The 22116-nt window shown below is 43.5% G+C and overlaps 1 protein-coding gene across 2 annotated transcripts in view; it reads right to left on the bottom strand.

Annotated features, from left to right (window-relative positions):
* sptbn4b (spectrin, beta, non-erythrocytic 4b) overlaps positions 1 to 22116 on the bottom strand; it is a 61506-nt gene that overhangs the window by 34162 nt on the left and 5228 nt on the right. For both annotated transcript variants that reach the window (XM_076735880.1, XM_076735879.1), the window contains exons 2-20: positions 16057 to 16214; positions 14778 to 14929; positions 14483 to 14656; positions 10114 to 10205; positions 9900 to 9980; positions 9526 to 9641; positions 9246 to 9358; positions 8958 to 9145; positions 7259 to 7376; positions 6966 to 7124; positions 6459 to 6761; positions 6124 to 6274; positions 5765 to 5901; positions 4786 to 4935; positions 3569 to 3937; positions 3190 to 3404; positions 2927 to 3064; positions 306 to 546; positions 1 to 7 (exon numbers count right to left, since the gene is read on the bottom strand). The exon at positions 1 to 7 is cut by the window's left edge and continues 152 nt beyond it. In XM_076735880.1, coding sequence (XP_076591995.1) covers positions 1 to 7; positions 306 to 546; positions 2927 to 3064; positions 3190 to 3404; positions 3569 to 3937; positions 4786 to 4935; positions 5765 to 5901; positions 6124 to 6274; positions 6459 to 6761; positions 6966 to 7124; positions 7259 to 7376; positions 8958 to 9145; positions 9246 to 9358; positions 9526 to 9641; positions 9900 to 9980; positions 10114 to 10205; positions 14483 to 14656; positions 14778 to 14929; positions 16057 to 16201 — 3049 coding nt within the window. In that variant the 5' untranslated portion in view covers positions 16202 to 16214. The remainder of the gene's footprint in view (positions 8 to 305; positions 547 to 2926; positions 3065 to 3189; positions 3405 to 3568; positions 3938 to 4785; positions 4936 to 5764; positions 5902 to 6123; positions 6275 to 6458; positions 6762 to 6965; positions 7125 to 7258; positions 7377 to 8957; positions 9146 to 9245; positions 9359 to 9525; positions 9642 to 9899; positions 9981 to 10113; positions 10206 to 14482; positions 14657 to 14777; positions 14930 to 16056; positions 16215 to 22116) is intronic.

A 22116-nucleotide genomic window follows, 5' to 3' on the forward strand; every position in this document is an offset into this window, starting at 1 on the left:
CCTCTTCCTACATCAGAGACAGCATTGAGCTGCATAATACAACCTGTGTATAAAAGCATCTTAACCGCTACATATTTGTAGCTTTTATGGTTTTTTTGCAATAAACAGAAAAAGACAAATAGATAATAGAAAAAGCAACAGCTAGTTTACATTAACATCAAACATCTAACAAGACTTAGAGTGAAAAGTTTGATGAGAATTATCAAAAATGATTTTTATTTATATGGAAACACCAGAGCTGAAATCTTAAATAATGTCTTCCTTTAACATTTATAAAGTCCGTGTATTTTTCCATAATTCCACACCTGTAGATGCAGTAGTTTGGGCTCCAGGACAGACAGGGCTCCCTCCATGGTGGACAGGCGTCTCTGCAGAGCCAGGACTCCACCCAGATCGCTGCCCATGTACTGAGTGGCGTCGATGGCTTTTCTCTTGTCCTGGATCTGAGACTTGATCTCAGCACACTCCAGCAGGTAGTTCTGCAGACGTAACATGGAGTCCAGCTGGTCCTTCTTCTGCTCCACCAGCTCCACAATGCTGTTCCACCTGGAGTGATGTGACAGACAGGACGGAGTGACACTTCATGTGTAGTTTGAGATGGATGAAGGGAGGGGAATGTGGTACTGTGAGGGACAAATGTGCCATAGTGAAGATAGTCGTGATTTACCTACCCTTAACTCTCATTTAAAAAGAGACTTGGCTTCATCTCTCACTACATTCAGTAACAAACAACTGTAGGACTACCAGGCTATAAATGGTAGTCTTGAGAGGACCCAAGCTGCATTATTACTGCAAGACATTTGAAACTAATTATTTTGATGACCTGATTTGACCTGATATGAACCGTTCCTGTTTGCTCTGCTCTGGTTTCAGCCCAGGCCTCGTCTGCTTACCATATCATCATACAATATGTTCTCCTGATTCTGCTCCAGACCAGCAGGTCTCAATACACAACAATTCAGCCAAGAAACACACACACACACACACACATGCACAGATGCACACACACGGATCCTTGTGACTGTAATGAGGTAATGGCAGAGTCACTGAAAGGCAGACAGAGTGCTCAGCAGGCAGGCAGGAAAACAGCTCGGTGACATTGACCTCAGAGCTGCAGAAGTCCTACAGGTGCAGCATGGTGGTGGTGGAGGTGACTGTTGGGGGTATGTATGTGAGGCAGGGGTCGCCGCTTCACAATAATGAAACAGAACACGCGTGTATGTATACAAGGAAGCAGTAATGGATCAGCTTACCAAAGCTCAGTTTACACACTGAACATTTGCTGTAAGTATTTATATATGAAATACATGGGAAAGGATTTACCATGAATGTATGCTAACAGTCAACATACTAATTATAAAAATAAAGCAATGCTGAAGTAAGACACTTTTAATCTCAAAATTAGTAAATGTAGCCGCTTTATGTTGAAACCTGTCACTTTCTTCAGCTTGAATGTTGTTGTTAAATATTTTTGTTTGCAGTCTTGCTAACTGTTGTTCGAAGGAACTTAAAGGGAGTTTACACTATCACGCTGTCACTATCAGGACAGCAAAGACATGCAGATAAGGTCCTAAAACTGAGACAGCCTTTTAATAACTAACAGCACAGGATGTGATGAGGAGGGAGACATGTTCATTTTGTATGTTTGTTCTTATTTTTGCTCTTGGCTGGCTTTGTCTTAACTGTGGGGCAGCCAGCACAGATGGTCGCCCCGAGACCAACGTCATGCGCCAAGGTCACAAGGCTCATGGACACCCGGCCGTCATGGACTCTGCTGCCAGACGGTGACAAACAGTGGTCTGTGAACATGACTGAGACAGATAAAAAAGCCAATCCCACCACAGAGTTGACCTGGATGGACGTCAGTGTAAATACACATGACTGGTGACACTTAGAAGAGACACATGCTGGTATTTTACAGTTCATGTTATCTTTGGCACTGAACTCATGGCCTACAAAGATAAGGAAGCAGGTAGGAGTTCAGTCTCTTATTAAAGCAGGACTGACAGGACACGAGGCACTTGTCAAAAGACAATTACAAAACACTGCATGAGTGTGAATTCCCCTGAATTATTACACAAGCCCACAAAATTTCTCTTCCTTGCCATCTCTCTTCTCTCTGTGTGTCAGTCTGCCTCCCTCTCCTCCTCCCACCCACTCCTCCCCCCTCCTGGGAGTAAACAGGACAGATAAACCAATGCAATATTTAACAGACAGTGGGCTGTCACCTCACAGACTGCTCTCCACTCAGAGTACAGTATATGAACATAATTACATTAATTTCTGGAAATTAATTTGAAAGATATGAATTTACTGAACTTGTCCTTCAGCATATCTGTACTTCAGTGCCTTACTTATCAACACTTTAACAGCAGTAATCACTGGCTCATGACTGATATAAAGGTTTCTGATAGTTCTGATCTGATGACCTGTTTGTAGTTAGAAACAGTACAAATATCACTTTAACATCTGTGTAAGTGTGCGTTAAAGCACATTATGTTACGGTCTGTATAGGGCTAGTAGCAGCAGTTTAGTATTACAGTGCAGCGCTTATTCACATTATTAATAGTGGCAGCTGTAATATGATCAGTTAATAATACAAGCAAATGAAACATGAATTTAAGATTTAACTTCTGTCATTAAAATTGTGGCAGTGCACTAAAACAATTATTTGATCTGATTCAACGTTATTTGATTTTCACTTTGCCTTGTGTTTTAAATGATGCTCTAATGCATGTCTGTGCTTCTGGTAAAGCACTTTGAACTGCCTCAATGCTACACAAATACATTTACCTCGCCTAGTATTGGAAGAGGAGTTTTAGTAGTAGAAGTGGTATCTGTAGTTCAGTATTTAAGTGTATTATAATGTCATGTACCAGTGGCAGTAGTTGTGTTGGGAGGTTGCGAGGAAATTTTGTTTGACTACCTGGAGTTGAGGTGGTCCTGACAGCCTCTGACCTCTGTAGAAGATGGATGACCTCCATCCAGGAGCTGCTGAACTATCTGGTTAACATCCAGGATCCGTCCCATCAGGCTGTTCATCTCCTGGTCCAGGCTCTCAAACCTACAACAAAGGGCGCCGTCAGTACGATGAGCCAGTCAGTGGGTTCCATTGGCCAAAAACCAGCTTTCATGTGGTGTCAAAGCCACTGAACCTCCTCCACTTCCTCTCATCTGCCTTTTCCTCACCTGTGCGCCACCACCTCCACGTCCTCCAGTTTTTCTGGGATCTCCATCTTGTCCAGCCACTGCTCCTTCTCATCAATCCACAGCTCGCAGGCATTGACCTCGCTGAACATTCGGTAGACGGCGAGAGCGTCATGAAGCCACTGCTGTCTGAGCACTGCCACCTCAACCACCTCGGTATACAGCTGCTCCACCTCTCCCATACGCACCTGCACCTCCTACAGAGAGAAGAGGGCAGAAGATAGGAGAGGGCACCGAGACAGAAGGAGAGGAAGGAGGAGAAGCAAGGGCATAGTGGGGTGAAAGACAAGATGTAGAAGAGTAAACAAAATACTTCATACCTAAAAAAAGTTAACATCCTTTCCCTGCTCCCTCTACCCACCTCCTGTTCACGGTACTGCAGAGGAAGCGCCACCATGTGTTTTCGCAGTGTGACCACATGCAGACGATGCTTGTCGATGGCCTCACTGACCCCTCTGTGTTTCTTCAGCAGAGACTGCGTGGAGTACTCATCGTGTCCGAAGTCTTCGCTGGAGACCAGGCGGTAGGCGTCCTGCAGCCAGGCCACCAGGTCGTCAGTCTCCGTGGAGAACTGAAAAAAGTTCAGCGCCTCCTGCAGGTGGCCAAGACGCTGCGCAGCCTGGTCCTCCAGCCTCTTCCACTCAGCCTTCACCTCCATGATGCGCTCCTGGATCCCTGCTGTGCCGAAGCTCTTCTCACTCAGGATCTGCTTTCCTCGTTTCATGGTGTTCTGAGAGAACGACAGCGTTACTCCAGATCGCTTCTTCACTGCTTTACTTTAAACTAGAAGTGTGGTGTTTTGTTTATTTGCAGGAGGTTTTGGACTGTCATGATGGAGCTGTCAACAACATGATCACCAAATACCAGTAAGAACTGAAAATTTGTCATTGTGAGGCTTTGGGTCCTACAACTACCGTCATCTATTAGATCGTACTGTACCTCCAACATCTACCATGCATTAAGCCTGGACCTTTAAAATCTAACCAAACCTTTTGTCACTGGCATTCGGCACACTGGCAACACTGGCGTAGTCTTTAATTTGCACTAAAATTATTTTTGGCACAATCATACTTTTGACAAAGCAGTCACAATAGTTGCCAATTGCTGTTTGGTAAATCTGCCTTCATACAGTTTGCACAAAACATTTGGCCTGAAGAGGACTGCTAATGAGGGAAGTGTTAAATGTTTTGAAAAGGATTAAAATCATAAAGTCTTCATAAAAGCATGCCTGTGCTGCAAAATGTCACCTCAAGTCATTTACACAATCCAAAAATAACAGTATCAGGAACACTGATCTTTGATATTTGGATGTTCTGGTTATATTAATCATTAACTGCTGCCAAACTTTGTTTTACATCAGATTTGATGAATGAAACTATACCGAAAACAGGAAGAATGACATAGTTGGGAGTGGGTTTTTTTTTTTGTAAGTGAGCTCAAAAAAAACATTTCTAAATCCTGATATATAAATTCATTGGGGTACATGAAGTTCAGGACAGAAACTCGAGGTGCTGTTGGTGTCACAGGTGCTGATTCCCACACACACAGATGAAAACACAAACACACATGCACACACACCTGCAGCAGCGACCGGTGAGCCAGCAGTTCTCCAGCCAGGGTCTTGTGTTTCTGTAGCAGCTTCAGCACGCTGCTCAGGTCCTTCCCATAACCCTGAGCTCCCAAGATGGAGCTCTTCTCCCTGATCCAGGCCTCCGACTCCTCCAGCTCCTAACAGGAGATCAAACAGACAGACAAGATTTAAATTTTACATTGAAATAAAAAAGCATCAATAGAGAAAACCTACAGTTTGAAACGTGGATATGAGCAGCTGGATGAAAGGAAATGATGTAATAAAAAGACTGCACCTGTTGTCCTTCAAAGATTAGAGGGTGGGTCTATAATATTCATAAATACTGTAATACAGATGTAAAACACAAAATAATCTGCTCAATATGGAGCAACCAGCACTGCAAAACATTTTGTTCTCATGCAGAGCAGCAAAGAACAAAGTGCTCCTATTATTACAGTACTTTGCTGTGTGATTTATTACCTTTTCAGCAGACATTTAAATATGGGCCTTCAGTGTCTGTGTGACAGATTGAGGTACTGAATTAACAAAAATGTAACGACCTTTTTTCTGTGTGTCTTTAAAGATGCTGCAGAAAATAAACATTCAGTTCCTTGGACATCCAAACACAAGGACCGAAGCCCCTTCAAATGTCTACAGCTGTTCCGAATGGCGGTGTGAAATGCTGATCATCATGTAGAGAAGAGGACACAATGACGGTTCAAGTATTTGGCTAACAGCACACATTTTCAGAGAGTCTCCCCTGGAAGCCATTCATAGTGCTACACCTTGTTGCACACATGACAGGTTACAGAAAAAGTTGTGTAAATAATGAAAAAAGAGGATTTGAAGATGGGTTCAAGTCCTGCTTACTTCATCACTTCCACAAAACTGGCCAATGAGCATCCAATGAGCCCTTCAGATAGAGTATACTGGCCCCTCGACATGACATAATCCCACCTTTTGCCTCATGCAGCCGCCTGATCTTACCTGAAAGAAGGCCCAAAGTTGTCTCGACTCCTCAAGCTCGGCACGTCTTTTAGCTGCCAGTTGTTTCAGCTCCTCCAGACAGGAAGAGACATGGTTGACACGGTTACAGATCACCTGTGGGTCACATGGTTGGTAACCTGGCAGACAACAAAATTAGCTTATTGACCATGAAAGAAAAACACACAATAGATACAACACTTCATTCATTACAGCGGTGTATATCTATCATTCCTGTAAGGAGATTCCTTTAAGTCTTACCTTCATTAACACTTTGATGTCATATAAAATTGAAGACAGATCAAATGAAAAATGTCACCAGAGCTACACACAATACACACGAGACATGAGTGTGTATATACCCTCTATAGTGGTGAATTTGAGTGCAGCAGTGTTGAGTGTCTCCACCCGCTCGGCCTGCACTGTAATGTCAGCTTCCTGCAGGCTGTGTTTCTGCAGCAGGTCATCCACCTCCAGAAGATGCTTCCCAAAGTCCTTCGACAGCAGCTGGACCTGAGAGAGAGCAGAGGAGGAGAGAGGTGGAGGGACGGCAGGGAACATGTGTGTGTCATTATATATCAGGATGTCTTCTTTTACATAGTTTAAGTTCTCTTCTATCTCTTTCTTCTTCCCTCTGTCTTTATTAACTCCTGAATAAACATTTGTCTTTCTGTCTCCCTCTCACAGCTTCCACTACCTGTGTGTCCTCCATCCAGTCAATCATGTAGACCATGTCCTGAAAAGTCTTCTGCAGGGCCAGGTTCTTCTCCAGCCGGGCCCTCCTCCCAGCCACCAGCTCCTTCAGCAGACTCCACTGGCCCAGAATGTTCTCCTTTCGTGCCAAGATACGCCGGATGTCGTAGTATCCTTCAGCCTCCATCTCTGCGGAGAGCTCCACCACCACCCCAATTCGGTCCTCATATGAGGCAATGTCCGCCTCGATAGCCTCGTGTTTCTTCATTGCTGCCTCGACTGCTGGTAGGTCGTAGCCAAAATTGTCCTGCAGGTGGGAGAGAAGAAATAATTAAAAGAAAAAAGATGTAAAGTGTGCAGCTGTGGCAAAGACAATGGGGAGACAAAGGGGACGGGAGTGAAAGAAGACTAACCTAAACCACCTCTTAAAGGTTAAAAATTCACCTGTTTTACATCATTACGCCACTTATTAACTAATATGCCACACTGACCCATTCCCAGAGATGCCTACCTGTGACACAAGTCTCTGGTTCTCATTGAGCCATGCTTGTCTCATGGTGGTTTTGTGGTCAAAGCACTGAGCCAGCAGCTCCAGCTTCTCCTGACGAATCAGCTCCTTGCGCAGAGCCACGCCCCTTTCATGTTCCGCCTTCTCAAGCCGTTCCCAGGCCTGGACAGGAAATGACAAAAATACAGTTACACGGTTCAATAGCTCTAATGTAATAGAACAATAAAAGTAATAGAAAATATAATTGATTGGTAAAAGGTGAAATACAGGCTACACAGAGCTGGTGGATATATGACCTTGTTGATGTCTGAGATGAGCTTCCCATCAAGAGGCACATAGGGTTTCTGGTTGTTGGCTCTGAGTTTGCTTTGGATGGTGAAGAGAAGGACCTCGAGATTCCCCTTCTCCTGAAACCTGAGCAAGAAACAGAAAACTTAACTTTGTGATCGTGTTACACAACACGGCCTCTTGTCTTTCAACAGTCCGCTGCTGTGTAGGACACACTGAGAGTACTTCCAACCTTGCTCACAGAAAAATGAGAAAAAAAAAGAAAGAAATTGAGGTCAAAGGAAGCACTCAAGCTGCCGCCAAAAGCTGGTCAGGATTTCAGTGTCTTATGAAGGACACTCGTAACACGAATGCTTGGAGGTCTGGTAAAGGGCGATTTCTCTGCTCCCTCTGCTGCCCTACTGCTCAGAGTCGTGATCATTCATCAAACTAGGAGAGTCTACTGCATGAACATCTGCTTCGAACCAATACGGTGACCTTTCATAATAAAAGAAAAAGATCTTTTATATAAAAGACGTTCAGGACCTTGATCTATGACACAGAATGCACGTAGGCTCTTGTGTCACTTTTCAGTGAAATATGCATCTGCTCTGAGGAGCATGTCATCTCTGGCTGGAGGTACCACTTATTTTCATTAATGATCTATCTGTTGATTACTGGCTCTTAATCAATTGGTTTGTCTATAACTTGTCAGAAAAATGTCCCAGAGTCTAAGAGGATGTTTGCAAACGCTTAGTTTCTGTCTAAACAACAGTCCAAAACCTTAAAATGATCAGCTGATTATCATATATGACTAAGAAAAGCAGCACAGTGTCACATTGGAGAGGCTGGAACCTGAACATTAATTATATCTGCAAGTGGACTCCCAGTGCCTGTGGGGCCATGAGTTATCACTGGGCCCATGCTAATGCTGATCCTGATGATGCTGGACAAAAGGCTCAAGGCTCAGCAGCTCTGTGGTGCAGCACGTGTCATGTGTGTTTGCATGTACATAAACAGCAAGACATGATCGACTTCAACGCTCCCTCATTTCACTCTAAGGTCTCTAATGAGACTCTAATGAGACTAATCAAAAAGCTGATTCCAGCCGTAAGAACAGAGATCAGCGTCTCGATTGAACTACATATAAAAGATATCTTGGAATAAACATGGTTGATAATCATTTGCTGCTGCTGCTGCATGTAGTTAATTCATTCATTCATTCATTCATCTTCTTTACCCACGCATCCCATTTCGGGGTTGCGGGGGGCTGGAGCCTATCCCAGCTAGCAATGGGCGAGAGGCGGGGTACACCCTGAACCGGTCGCCAGCTGATCGCATGTAGTTAATATGTGAGTTTATTTCCTGAGCAACATGCAAACTATGCACGCACAGTGAAATAACCACTAATTATGTAATGATTAAACTCGATGTTCAAGCTATCCACGCATCCCTCCAAGCTAATGCTAGCCTAAGACACAAAATGTCAAATTAGAGAGTGGTGCACTGATATCAGCTACACACATACACAGCAGTCCTACTGTGCTGGCACAAAGGAAAGTAAAGCTCAGAAGAAATAATAAGTACGACACTTTGAGTGATATGACCTTTAAAACATATCTGTATGCATGAATTCATGTGCAGGTGTAGGCATACTTATGTGTGCATGTCCTGTGTAATAAATGACTAAAACATCAAGACAACATTTGACAAATTCACTTAACGTACTTGATGGGCTTCTCAATGGTGCAGTAGGTCGTGAAGGCCTGCAGCTGCTGCTGAACTCCGGTCAGCGAGTTGGCAAACTTCTGGTTACTGATGATCGCGATGGTCTTTTCTATCCAGTCCAACAGGTCTGACGCCAGAGCATCGTAGCGGTTGACGATGTTCTCTGCCTCAATGCAATTGTCCAGAACCTGAGTCAGAACAGAGACAGGAAACGAGGGACACACAATGAGAGAAAGAGTTCTGATCTTTCAACTGTCATAGACTGTCTGCACATGAACGTACTCGTACCTTGCCAACCCTCTTGCCCTCCACAATGAGAGCCTTCATCTTGGAGAAGTAGTGATAGTAGGAGACCACATAGGTGATGATGGACTTTTCGTCTGGGTTCTCTGTGTTCACATCTTGGTGGAGACAGAGAGCAGAAAAATTAACATGTGCTTGACTTTCGGTGGAGCCACATGGTAAATATTTATCTCAGTGAGGGACAAAAGAACACCTTTACTGCACTATTATGAATATCACTCCATATAATGTGGTTTGACTGACATTAACCCAAAAGCACTCTCACCTTCAGGGTCCAGGAGTTTGGTGAGACCCAGGTGCTGCTCAGCTATATTGAAGGCTTGCTGGAGGTTGTGGGTTGCATTGGACCGCGTCAGCTTGTGGAACTCTATCAGGTCAGGTCTGGAAGGCACAAGACGATGACGTGTCATGTTTGTATGGCTCTAATCCTAAAACTGCATGTCAGTCAAACCTGTCACATGTCTTTCCACTCCACCGTTCATGTTTTTACATCAAAATTCTGACTGTCATTCCAGGAAAACTGGAAAACTGGAAAACTGGAAAATAGAACAATATACCCAAATATGACCCAAAACAGAATAACACGACAACTTTCCCACTGGCACTATGCCACGGAGGTGTGTTGAAAGTACAACCTACCTGTGTCTGTGAATGAGGGCATTGAAGGCGAGGCCATCTCTCCAGCAGGTGGTGAAATTCTGGATGTTGACCTCAGAGTACCTGGAGCATGGAGAAATCTTTTGTGACTTTCAGTGTAAACCAAGGAGCACCAGCTTACTAACACTAACACAAATGACAGAAATGATGGCAGGGTCAGTTTATAGTTTCCTGTATTTGTTTTTTCCCCGCTCACCCTGCGGTCTTCATCTGGCACCAGAGCAGCAGGGCATCCTTGGCAGAGCGAGTTTCTCTGTTGTCCTCGGTCTCTATTTTGATCACCTGGATCTGAACAAGAACACAGAAGAGCAACAGTCAATGTGGTCTCCCAGACCAGATGTAAAAACTCAATCTACCTCTGACTACAGAGGTAATCAAAGTCTATTATATAGGGGGCAGTGAGTGAGTCAGTGAAGGAGTGATTGTATTTGTCTGGCTAACATTAGCAAGCTAGCTAGCAAAATTAGCTTACTTATTAGCTACCTGCAGTCATGTTTCCATCCTGAGCCACATAATTTGTATTTATTATATGACGTGTATCACTGATGCAGCTTCATAGATCGAAGTGTTGAACTTAGTCATGTTTAAAATTTGTTTAATTGTGTCATCAAGTTCAGTCCTGTCCAAAGGTGCTTCTCCACCCAGGAAAGGTGGAGGCCTATTTGAATCTACAGCAAAGGTCACACCTGAACCGTCAGCACACACAGTAAGAGAGAATTAACTGTAAAAACAGACAAGAGCAATAAGAAGTGAGGATTTCAGAGGAAGGGAGTGCAGAGCCATTACAACGCCTGATGATAGGTGACAGTGACAGCCATGCAACCAATCACATCACACTGACATGATCCAAGGTAATTGGGGACATGACACCCTGGAATCAGCTGCTACCCATGTCATTAGGCACAACATTGCGCACACGCGCACACACACACACACACACACACACACACACACACACACACACAATGCCTATGCATGAACTCAAATACAAAAGATGAACACATGTAGGTACACATGAGCACAAACGCTTTATCCTGGGAGAATATCACACTTTAAAAATAGAACCGAAGGTTATTTCAGCTGCAGAGACACAACTGATGTCCAAAATGAACTACTGTAAAGATCTGAGCACAGACGTTTATTAAATGACCACTTCATTGGAAACAAAACCAGTGATGAAATGCTCTTTGTGAACGCTTTTTTATACCACTGCACCAAATATTTCTTTTTCACAACTTAGAAGAGCTTTTTCCCTTCTGTTGTCTCATATCATTGTAAATTAAACAAATAATCAATGGATTAATCATTAAAAATCAAACAGTTCTAACATACAACTGCCCCAGCGGGAGGAAAACAATTTTAAAAATAAACTTGCAATGTTGTTTAACACAAAAAGTTGGAAATACAAGTAGAATCCACACTGAAACACTAAAACGTGATTCATATTCTTTGTCTGTTGTGACGTCTGCTCTAAATCAGTTGCGCTTCCTTTGCTGTCAAGGAGCTAAGAAAGGGTTAGAAAAGCCAACATCGGGATGCTTGTGCCAGATAAACCTGCAGGAAATGTATAAAATATTACAAACATCCCATCAATACTGAACACACAATGTACATCTTAACCATGTCACACGAGAACAATACTGTGTGCGTTCAGTAAAAATCTGAATCTATGTATCCCGCCAAATATACACTAAAGCTACAGCAATGTGTCTTAATCCAGACACATTCATTGTAAACGACAAGTGAGCTGACAGTATGTTAGGGTAAGCAAACGCACGCACACACAAACACACACACACACACACACACACCATAGCTTTCCATATATAGCACCATAACTGAAGACAATGCAAATAATAACGCTCTGTTATTATTTGTGTGTGGCTCTGTAAATACAAGGATTACCTCCTCCTTTGAATGTAAGTCCTCTCCCTTCCCTCTCTCTCTCTCTCTCTCTCTCTCTCTCTCTCTCTCTCTCTCTCTCTCTCTCCCTCTCTCTCTCTCTCTCTCTCCCTCTCTCTTTCTGCCTGTGTGCAGTTACTGCAGTGGTTTGGCCCTACCTGCTGACTGGACAAAGCAAACTCTCACTTTCCCCACAGAGGAAAGGGGAAAGCGGTTGAGATGAGGAGAGACAGCGCAAGAGGGAAAGATAACTGGAAGACACTGAGACAAAATCAACCACTGACAGTGTCCTATCATTTTTAGCATTTACATGTCTCAGTTTAAACCCTGTTATAGCGTCTTTCTACATGGTCTGTTCATATTGTGTGTATTATTTTTATTATTTTTCTGGCTTTTTGCCAGATTGTCATTCTAAATAAGACTTTACCAACTGACCTGCCTGTTTAAATAATGGAAAATAAAGCAGGTGTGTGAAGAGGCTGACATGTTAAGACACAGTAGCCTCGAGGACAAACAATAAGGACAGCAGGAGAGAGTGCAGTATATTGTATGTAAACCAAAGGACCTGGTTTTCATTTGAACTTTATTCTAATCTCTGTTAATCATCAGACACTTGACTGAGCACACATCACTGTGGGTGAACACGGACTGAAGGTCACAGTCAGGCCCCATCCGCTGCCTATTTACCACATCACTGGCTGGTATTCCCCATCAGCCAAACATCCTTTCCCCCATCCTCACTTCTGTTGTAATTACTCTCCCTCTCTCACACACACTCACCTTTCTCAGCACATGCAAAGCTGAAGAGGCCATCGACTGATAGCTCTTAGGAGCAGGCGAATGGGATGACGGCCAAGCTCTCAGTTAATGGTAGCAAAGCCAGTAGTCAGCTGACACGACTGTAGTCTAAACTGTATAGTTACAGCTGCTTAGCCTTACTCAAAACACGACAAACAACTAAACAGGCATTAGTGAACGAACGAATGAATGATCAGGCATGGTAGCCAGACCTTACATAGACTAAACTCTGACATGCACACTTACATATCAATAATCTCCATCATCAACCCAACATGATTTCAACATTTACACTGAAATCATGAGTCCAGTCAGCCATATTGCCCACTCATTCATCCTCTTTGCCTCACTAGCCGAGCTCGCAGAGGGCCACTCAACATATTCGGATAATATACTAAGTCTGTTCGCGGTGCTGTTAAATGTGCTTTGTGGTCGGTAGCCAGGCCCTAGCATGACAATACTGAGTCCCAGGAGACAGCTACTCGACGACTCTGCACCGTGAATGTTACAGAAGAGTCTGAATAATGCTAAACAAGCAATCTGCGCCAAAGCTACGCTGTAGCACTGAGGCGTAATAAATAGGAGCCATGGGCTTCTGCTGTACTTACATGGCAAGAACTGATCCTGTATCAGCCTGGAAACCTGTGCACGTGTGTGAGTGTGTGCATGCGTGTGTGGTTTTGTGGTAGTATGTGCATGTATAGGTGTGTGTGTCTGACTAGATAGATAGAGTGTGCATGTAAGGGAGCGAGTACTGTGTGCGTGCGTGCGTGCGTGCGTGCGTGCGTGCGTGCGTCCTTGTTGAAGAGCAGACTGGAAGGCGACTGCAAACTCTAGGCCACTGAGCCCTGAGTGACATTCAGGCTCTCTCCACCAGACACTGCTGTCGCTGTCGCACACTGATGATGCGGCAGCTGTCACAGCCTCCCCCAAACAGAGTCACTGGCAGCTCCTCCTAAACGAAGCCACTGCTGATTACAGTGTCCTTGTGCTTCAGTAAGTAGCACAGGAACATGTGCCAGCATCTTAGTGCACTTGCCTGGTGCACTTTCATTAGCTAGAACCATCCATGTGATACTGCTGATTTCTACTAGACCGCTACCAGGCTTCAAGTTATAATCCTACAGATTTTCAGGAAATGAAACCCCATTCTTACATAACCCATCATCAACAGTCTGGCATTTCCAGAGCTGGATTCAAATTGCTTTCATACACACAAGGGACTCACAGGACACAGTATAGCATGTAATCCACCTTTCACTGCTGCATCAGCTATAAGTTACTGCTAATGCAAACTGAACATTTCCTTCTGTTGCTGCTTCATGTTAAAGGTGTTCAACTGGTCTTTTATTGTAAAGCAGTAACAAGAAATGTGTATGTCACAGAGGTGAGTGTGGACTGTGATCATTCAGCAAGTCTGTGTCTGTTAAACCAAACAAGACACAGTCAGTTTAACCAGTTTTTCAACAGAAGATCAGCTTTGAATACAGCTGCGAGCAAAGCAACGACACCGACCAGCCACAGTGAGCTGTCAGCTAAAGAGCAGCACACCTCAGAGTCCTCAGCAAGGTCACCAACTTTACTGCATCCTACTGTCCTGAGTTTGTTTGGCTGCACTGTAAACTCATACACCAGCTGCTCTACTCAAGTATTTCTGACAAAGTAGCTTCTCGAGCAGTGCTTGCTGCAGTATTAAACCTTACTTATTGTTACCACTGTAACCTCAGGTGTTGCCAAATCAAGCAGGACTGAAACTTAAGGATTATTTATAATCATAACAATTACTAAAAGCAGAATCTTCTCAATGTCGATGCTGAAAACCGATAACAAGTCATGCACAACCCTTCAGAAGTGTTTGTGTCTACCTGGAAGCGTAGGATGATGGTCCAGATAAGGCCCAGGGTGAGGCGGTGGTTTCCATCCACAATGTCATGAGAACCGACGTTTTCCAGGTGGACCCTCTGTTCTTTCAGGAACTGGAGGGCTTTGTCAACATTCTCCAGACAATGGATCCGCATACGACCCCGCGTGGGCCTCGGCTGGGGGGCACAGAGGCTTTATCACTACTTCTGGTATCAAAGCCCTTAACATTAAGCTCATTATAATTTTCTATTATGTGCCTGTGTACACATGTGTGCGTGTATGTGTGTGTGTTCCCACCAGCAGCTCTCCACTGAGGACCTCCAGCAGTCTGGTGAGCATGTATCCATCCCTCAGGTCGTTGTAGAGGTCAGATATGCGACAGGACACTCTGGACAGATGGGAGTTCACCCACTTGGTAAAAGTTTTCTTTTGCACCGCATCTCGTTCATCTGAGGGACATAAAAGAACCAGCTTTAGTAAGAATGAAGGACAGCGTGGTTCCTGATGAAAAACACTGCTTCAGGATAATATTAAATCAGATATTGCCCTAACTAGCATTAGCTGATACTAGCATTAAATCATGTTGTTCTTACAGCTTTGTCTTGTGAGATGCTTTACCTGATGAAGCATTTTAACTTATGAGATCTGTGTGATGACTAGGGATGTATACCGTGGACCGGTACTTTTCGGTACCGGTCCGTAATTGGGTCGGTACCAGGGTACCGTTAAGATTCTTGCCTAACGGTACTCTTATCGGTCCTTTTTTTTTTTTTTTTTTTTTTAACTTTATTTTGGAGATTTTTATCTGCGTCTACCCAGCCGTCGCGTAATTACGTCACTGCCGCCGTCTACAGGTGATGAGCTCAGGCTGAGCCATCATGTCGGTGAGGGTCAAGCGCTCAAAAGTTTGGGCGTACTTTGTCAAAGTTAATGATAACGTGGCTCGATGCAGTCTCTGTGAGAGAGAGGTTGCGTCCAAGGGGGGCAACACTAGCAATATGACCAAACACTTGGAGCGCGCTCATAACATGAAGCTAAAGCAGTGCGGCGTGTTCGATTGCTATAAGAAAGCTAGTCACGTTAGCAGCCCGACGACGGCTAACGCTAAAGACTGCATCACCGTGGCAGCGCCAGCGGCACCCGGCTTCGTTTCTGCGACGTCAAGTCACGGTAAGTTTGCAGATGTATGGATGGATGCGGGCATGCATGCGTGCGAGCGAGCATGCATGCGTGTGTGTATGTGTGTGCGCATGTGTCAATATATACTGTATGTATGCCTTGTACAGGCTCCAGTATATTACCATGTATGGCTCTGTCTGTTTACAGTCTGGTTTGAACAAGTTGTTGTTCTGACACTGTTCTGTGAAGCTTTATTATTACCTTGTGGTAATTAAAAAAAGGTTGAATCTTTTAACATCTTGTAACGTCTTTATTTTTTACACAAAATTACATGTTGTAGTATCGATAAGAGTATCGATAAGTATCGGTACCGATAAGGAGTATCGGGATCGGTATCGGTATCGATAAAATCCTAACGATATACATCCCTAGTGATGACCTGTGTGTGACCTCTGACCTGCCAGGGCCTTAATGCGGGAGCACTCGAACAGCTTGGAGCTGGTACACTCCGTCTCCCAAAACCCCGAGCTGATTGGTCGGTTGTTGTTGTTGAGCTGGCGCTGGGCTTCCGCGTTGTCCAGGTCTGGGGAGGCATTAGCCATCGCGCCCAACGCCCTGCAACACACACACACATACACACACACACACACACACACACAAATTAATGTTCTGTCTTTATGGGCCACTCACAGACTCTAGACCAGCATGCACATGTATATAAAGACATTCACGAATGTACTGTACAAACACACTTTCTCCTAATGATAATAATAATTCCAAGTGTTTAAATGACTTGCAGTAAAAATTACTCTGGAGTCCATAAATAACAGCTCCTTCCCATTCATGAATGATGCAGCACCTGTCCTTGGTATCAGAGCATTTTGCAGAAGAGAAGCTCAAAATAAAATCTCTCTGATGATTTAAAGGATGGTGGGAGACGGAGAGTAAAAATGATTTGGCTCTCTCATGTCTCCTGTCTCTCCCTCTGACAGCTGAAAACCAAAGAATAAAAATAACTTCTAAAGTTCACCAAGAAATCACACAACAGTAATGTTCAAAACGTCAAAATGATAACGAAAAGACTTGAGCTTCGTTCATCTGAAGAGCTGAAAGAACTCTTTGATTTCATTGCAGATTTCTATTAAATCTTCAAAGAAAGCACTGAATATTCACCTGGCGATGCATTAACAAACTATCCTCAGGCTAACATTGTCAGAGTTAGGAGAATCAGCTAAAAATAAGGGATGTGTCTGTGCTACCTTTAGGAGGTTTTGGTCTAAGAGTAATTCACAAAGCATTTTACTGGTAAAAGTCAGAGCAGCACGAGTCAGTCCAGTGGTCACTAATGTGCCTCATCACATGAGTGTTCTGTAAAAATACAGTGATAATGAACATTAATCCTTATTTTGATTAAGGCTACTTAATAAGGCTCACCAACAAATCGAGCAGTTTTATAAAACATTTATGAAAATCCAAAATATCTGTCTATCCGTCTATTCTATAATTTACTTTAATGTCACTACAAAGCTTTGTGAATATTATGTAACTTATCTTATCTAAATAGTTAAGAACTCCAGCAGTAAGAAAGGTTCCTTTCTACAATAATGCTCCTGGTGTAAACAGTATGCTTCGAGCACAGCACGCTTCAGTTTGAGGTATTTAAAAATTCAGAGCAGACACAAAAATCAGCAGACTGGGTGAAAATCTAAACTCCTCGTCCTCTCCTGCTGGAAAAGGCAGTGACCAAATAGGAACCTGAGCTGTTTTAAGGACTCTTTCTCACCCACTTTCTCTCAAATATATGCCTGATATTTGAGAGATTTTTCTCAGAGTGTAGCAAAAAAGATCTATCTGTCTTTCTACGCAGTGGTCTGCTGGGGCTGTGGCAGCTCTGAGAGAGACAGAAAAGGACTAAACAAAGTGGTCAGGAGAGCTGGCTCTGGCCTGGACTGCCCTCTGGACCCCATCGAGGAGGTGGGTGAGAGGAGGATGGTAGCCAGGCTGACATCGATCATGGACAACCCATCCCACCCCCTGCATGTGACAGCGGGGGGCTTAAGCATCCCCGTCAGTAACAGACTGCTGCATCCATTGTGTAAGAAAGAATGCTACCGCAGGTCCTTCATCCCCACAGCTGTCACACTGTTTAACTCCAGCACCATGTAAGGAAGGTGCCGTTTTCCATTTCTAGATCATAAACCTCCTTTTTTTGCACTCCTGTTTCCTACGCTAATATATGCTCACATCATCCACTACATCTTGTGCGTTTTTTAATGCGTTGTAATTTTTTTTTAACTGTGCATGAGTGCTAACACTGCATTTATTATCCAATCGGCAACACTATTGTTATAAGCTATACATATTTTGCATATACATAGACTCATGAAATTCAATGTCCCTTCTATGAAACAGTATTTCTCAAGTGCAATTCAACATATGGCATTGGTAGTTTTTATAAGAATACTGGCAATAGTATTTTTACGGGAAGTAGAATTTTTAGCTGATACAAATTTTAACCTACGCCTTTCAAGCCAACGATGAGTCTATATTGATCATTTAAATAGACACGTGTGATAAATGTCAGTCTTCATAGATACACATCATGAAAATACCTTGTCTCCTGAGTCCTGGTGGATTCACTCTTATAATGTGATGTGCCCACTGGGCCTAAAATATGTCATCTGGTGCACTTCTCCAAAGCTGCTTCCAGTGGGGAAGTACACGTTTACGTTGTGCACTTTGATTGCAGGTTTACTTTCATAAAAATTGGATGTTAATCTCTTGATCTTCCCCACATTCCACCCATTTTCTGCCCTCTCCTCCTCTCCACTGCAACAAAAGTCCAAGCTCACAGATGCCACTATACCTAAACCACTGGAAAACAACATAGCCATATCGAGTAAATGTCAGCTTGCCCTGCAAGGGGGGGGGGTTATGCACTTAGCCATTCCCCCTGGAGAGAGTAACAGCAAAACATTATAGTGCTTTGTATCTAGTGATGAAGCAGATAGAAAGATGCTCAGAAACCCAACAGAAGTAAAACCTACAGGAAATCTGATGAATTTATAGGTCAGCTGATTATTATGAAAACTGCAGCTTATTCACAGACATGTAACGGTGCCATTTAGTCGAGGAAGCAAACAAAGCAGTCTTCCATAAGCTTCAAGAGGTTATAATAATAAGTGGCAGCTGATGGTGTGATCTCAGGTGTTGCAAATGAGCTAGCCCTATGTTTGACCTCTCTAAATCCCTGTTCATTTTTCAGCCATATCCCCCGTGTGGCAAATCCTTTGCCAGCATTCCCCTTCACAGTGTGAGAACCGAGATCAAGGTTGGTTGCACGGAGTCCCACTGTAAACTGAACTGACTGATTTCTACAAACAGTGAAGCTAGAAAAGGTTCACACAGACAATCCTGCTACAGAGAGATGGAAGCACATGGAGGATAAAACAAGGGATGCTAACGTTATCACAGACATTACAACTATAAGACACCATAACATCAACATCAATAAAACCCATCACTGGATTACAGAGGAGCAACGAGGCTGCATCAGCGAAACTGCCACACTGTCATTTCAGTCAAAATACTACGCGTGTGTGTGTGTGGGTGGGTGTATGTCCTCTGTTCTCCTTGCCGTGATCCTCGCCTAACCTCAACCACCTGGCATCTTTCAATCAATCAGACTCTCAGCTCGCAGGACTGCTGTGATATACGTGTGTGTGTGTGTGTGTGTGTGTGTGTGTGTGTGTGTGTAAAATCACCTTTATTCTAATAATCAGGCTCAGCTGTTGAGGAATCAGCCAGCCCCAGGCAAGAGAATCACACTCACACACACACATGCACGTGCACACACACGCACGCACGCACGCACGCACACACACACACACACACACACACACACACACACACACACACACACACACACACACACACACTCCTGGCTATCCATTTTCTGCTCTATCAGTAACAGCAGCAGTGAGATGCTTCATGCTTTGTCTCCAGACACTGAACACAGCCTGAGAGAAATCTCAGAGGGTGGAGATGCAGACAAAGGAAAAAATGACCACACACGGAGCTCAGACTGAGTTTATCTGTATTCAGAGCAGTACAGATGTAAAACCTGCATGTTTCAACATCAGAGTATCAACAGTAAATTAATTCTCATGTTCCTGATGTTCGTCTGGAGAAGGACTAAGACGAGCTGCTTGAGGCTAACTCAACCTCGATCTCGGAGATAATAGTGGAAATGACCATACGTGGAGATATACCCTCAGTTTCTCCAGGAATGATACCAGCGAGGAGGTTAGCATTCAGGGATAGAGAGGAGTAAAAGAATGAAAGTGCTGAAAGCTTAAAGGCCTCAATAAAATGAAAGCAATCAGTTAGCCTAGCCACCGGGCTAAAAACAAGCCTACCACAGCTAGCAGCCACAGTCGACAACGTATGTGCACGTCACGTAGTCGCAAAGTGCAGAACAATGCAGCTGCTCTCAAAGCAGCCAGAATGGGAGGTCGATCAGTGATGGACACCTAAAACCATAAAACTGCACTAAAACACAAGTGACTGGAGAAAAGCTGCTGCTGAATGCTTGTATTTCCCCCAGTACATTTATACTACTCATAAATATAATATACTAAAGAAAGTGTGTGAATTTGACATGTGAATATTGTTCATTGAAATGATGACAGTGCCGTATAGCATCTTGCTTCACGTAACATTCATTAAATCTGCTGAGATCCATACATTTGAGAGACAATCTTATTTAAAGGACAATCTTAACATAAAACAAAAGCTCTTAAACACTAAAGCTGGAGCAGAATCGTAGAGGGGGAAATACAAAGAACACAGGATCAGGATAGGAGTTGTTTCTTGACCTTTTTTGCTTTCCCAGACAGAAAAGGGATCTCGTTCTGGTTCTGAGGTTTGTCCTATGGACCCCACGGTCTCACCCAGTTCATGTGTTTCAGTCAGTCCAGGCTACAGAGTCTACTGTTGCAACACTGAAGGATCAAAGGTTTAACAGCAGCAGCCTCTCTGAACTCTCCATGGAGCTGGAAGAAAGAGCAGGAAACCCCTGTGTGTGTGTATGTGTGTGTGCGTGTGTGTTGACTGTTAAACCACATTGGAAGCACACAAGCACACACACACTGCTGTCAAACACCAGCCTTTACACCTAAACAGAATATGATCACACTGAAAACAAGAACAATGAAGATAACAATGATTAGTCAGTCAACAGCACTAATCAGGTAACAATCTGATCAATTCTCAAGCTGGTATCAGGATTTACTGCCCTTAATTATTATTAGTTAAAATGATAAAACAAGAAGTTTGAATAAGGCAACAGGGAAACTGTAATCGCAATTTTCAATTAATCAATAATTGTTAAGATGATGAGTTAATGTGTAGAGCACAACTTCAAGTCAACAGAAAATTCAAGAAAAAGTCCCATCCAAGAGATAAATGTAAGTCTAGTAAAGACAGGACAACACTGATGAGCACTTTGAAGCACAGACGTCTTCTCGTCGCTCACTTTCAGGACACCATCTAGATCACATGAGGCATCTCTGTTTTTCTCCAGGTGGACCCAAACTCACCGTGGTTTATAGGACAGCATCTAAAAAGAAATGTTCTACATTCAGAGGGGCCATCTTTATTCCCCCCCCGGTGGTTTGAGTGTTTACGCGACTCTGCTTCAGCTCTGTCACTGCTCTTTCAGCTCTTCTTCTCTTTACTTTGAAGTTTCATAAGCCAGACTCTTACCTGTCTGTCTTTGAGACACAGCTGTAAGCTGTGAGACTGCAGCTCACCCTTTCCTGTACCTGACTGTGTATTCGGAAGGATGTTTGTTCCTATGTGGTATTATTATGGTCCTGCGATATTTTAAACATGAACTTTTGCATTATACAGCATGATTTTCCAGGTGTATATTTGGACTGGAATAATCTCTAAATTAGTTGTTCATTTAACTGATTGTTCAGTCTACACAGTATGCATGAGAAAAGTGTTCAACCAACAGTCCAAACGCAAAGATGTTTGATTTACAATAATATTAAACAAGAGAAAAACAGAAAACCCTGAAAAGCCAGAGAATATTTGGCATTTTTGCTTGATAAGTGATGACTAAAACAATTAATGGGTTATCAAAATTATCACTGATTAATTTCCCACTGATTTACTGCTCAATCAATGACCTTGTAGTGTCAGCACTGTTGTATAAACTGTGTGTGTGTGTGTGTGTGTGTGTGTGTGTGTGTGTGTGTGTGTGTGTGTAACTATCAGTCGTTATGCTTTCTCTTCTAAACCACTCAGTGTTATTATTGCCCCCCGTCCCAGCTACGCTGTCGCAGCTGGTAACCACAATAAATCACTGTTACACCAATGGCGTAATGAAAGCGTCAGCCCCCTGCCTCCCTTCTCTCTCCTTTTATTATCCTTCACACTTTTTCCCACTCATCCCTTCACCCTAACATCCAGTCTTCTGTCTGGCCTCCACAACTTGTTTTGGCTATTA

Source organism: Chaetodon auriga, chromosome 7 (genome assembly GCF_051107435.1).
Source record: "Chaetodon auriga isolate fChaAug3 chromosome 7, fChaAug3.hap1, whole genome shotgun sequence".
NCBI lineage: Eukaryota > Metazoa > Chordata > Actinopteri > Chaetodontiformes > Chaetodontidae > Chaetodon > Chaetodon auriga.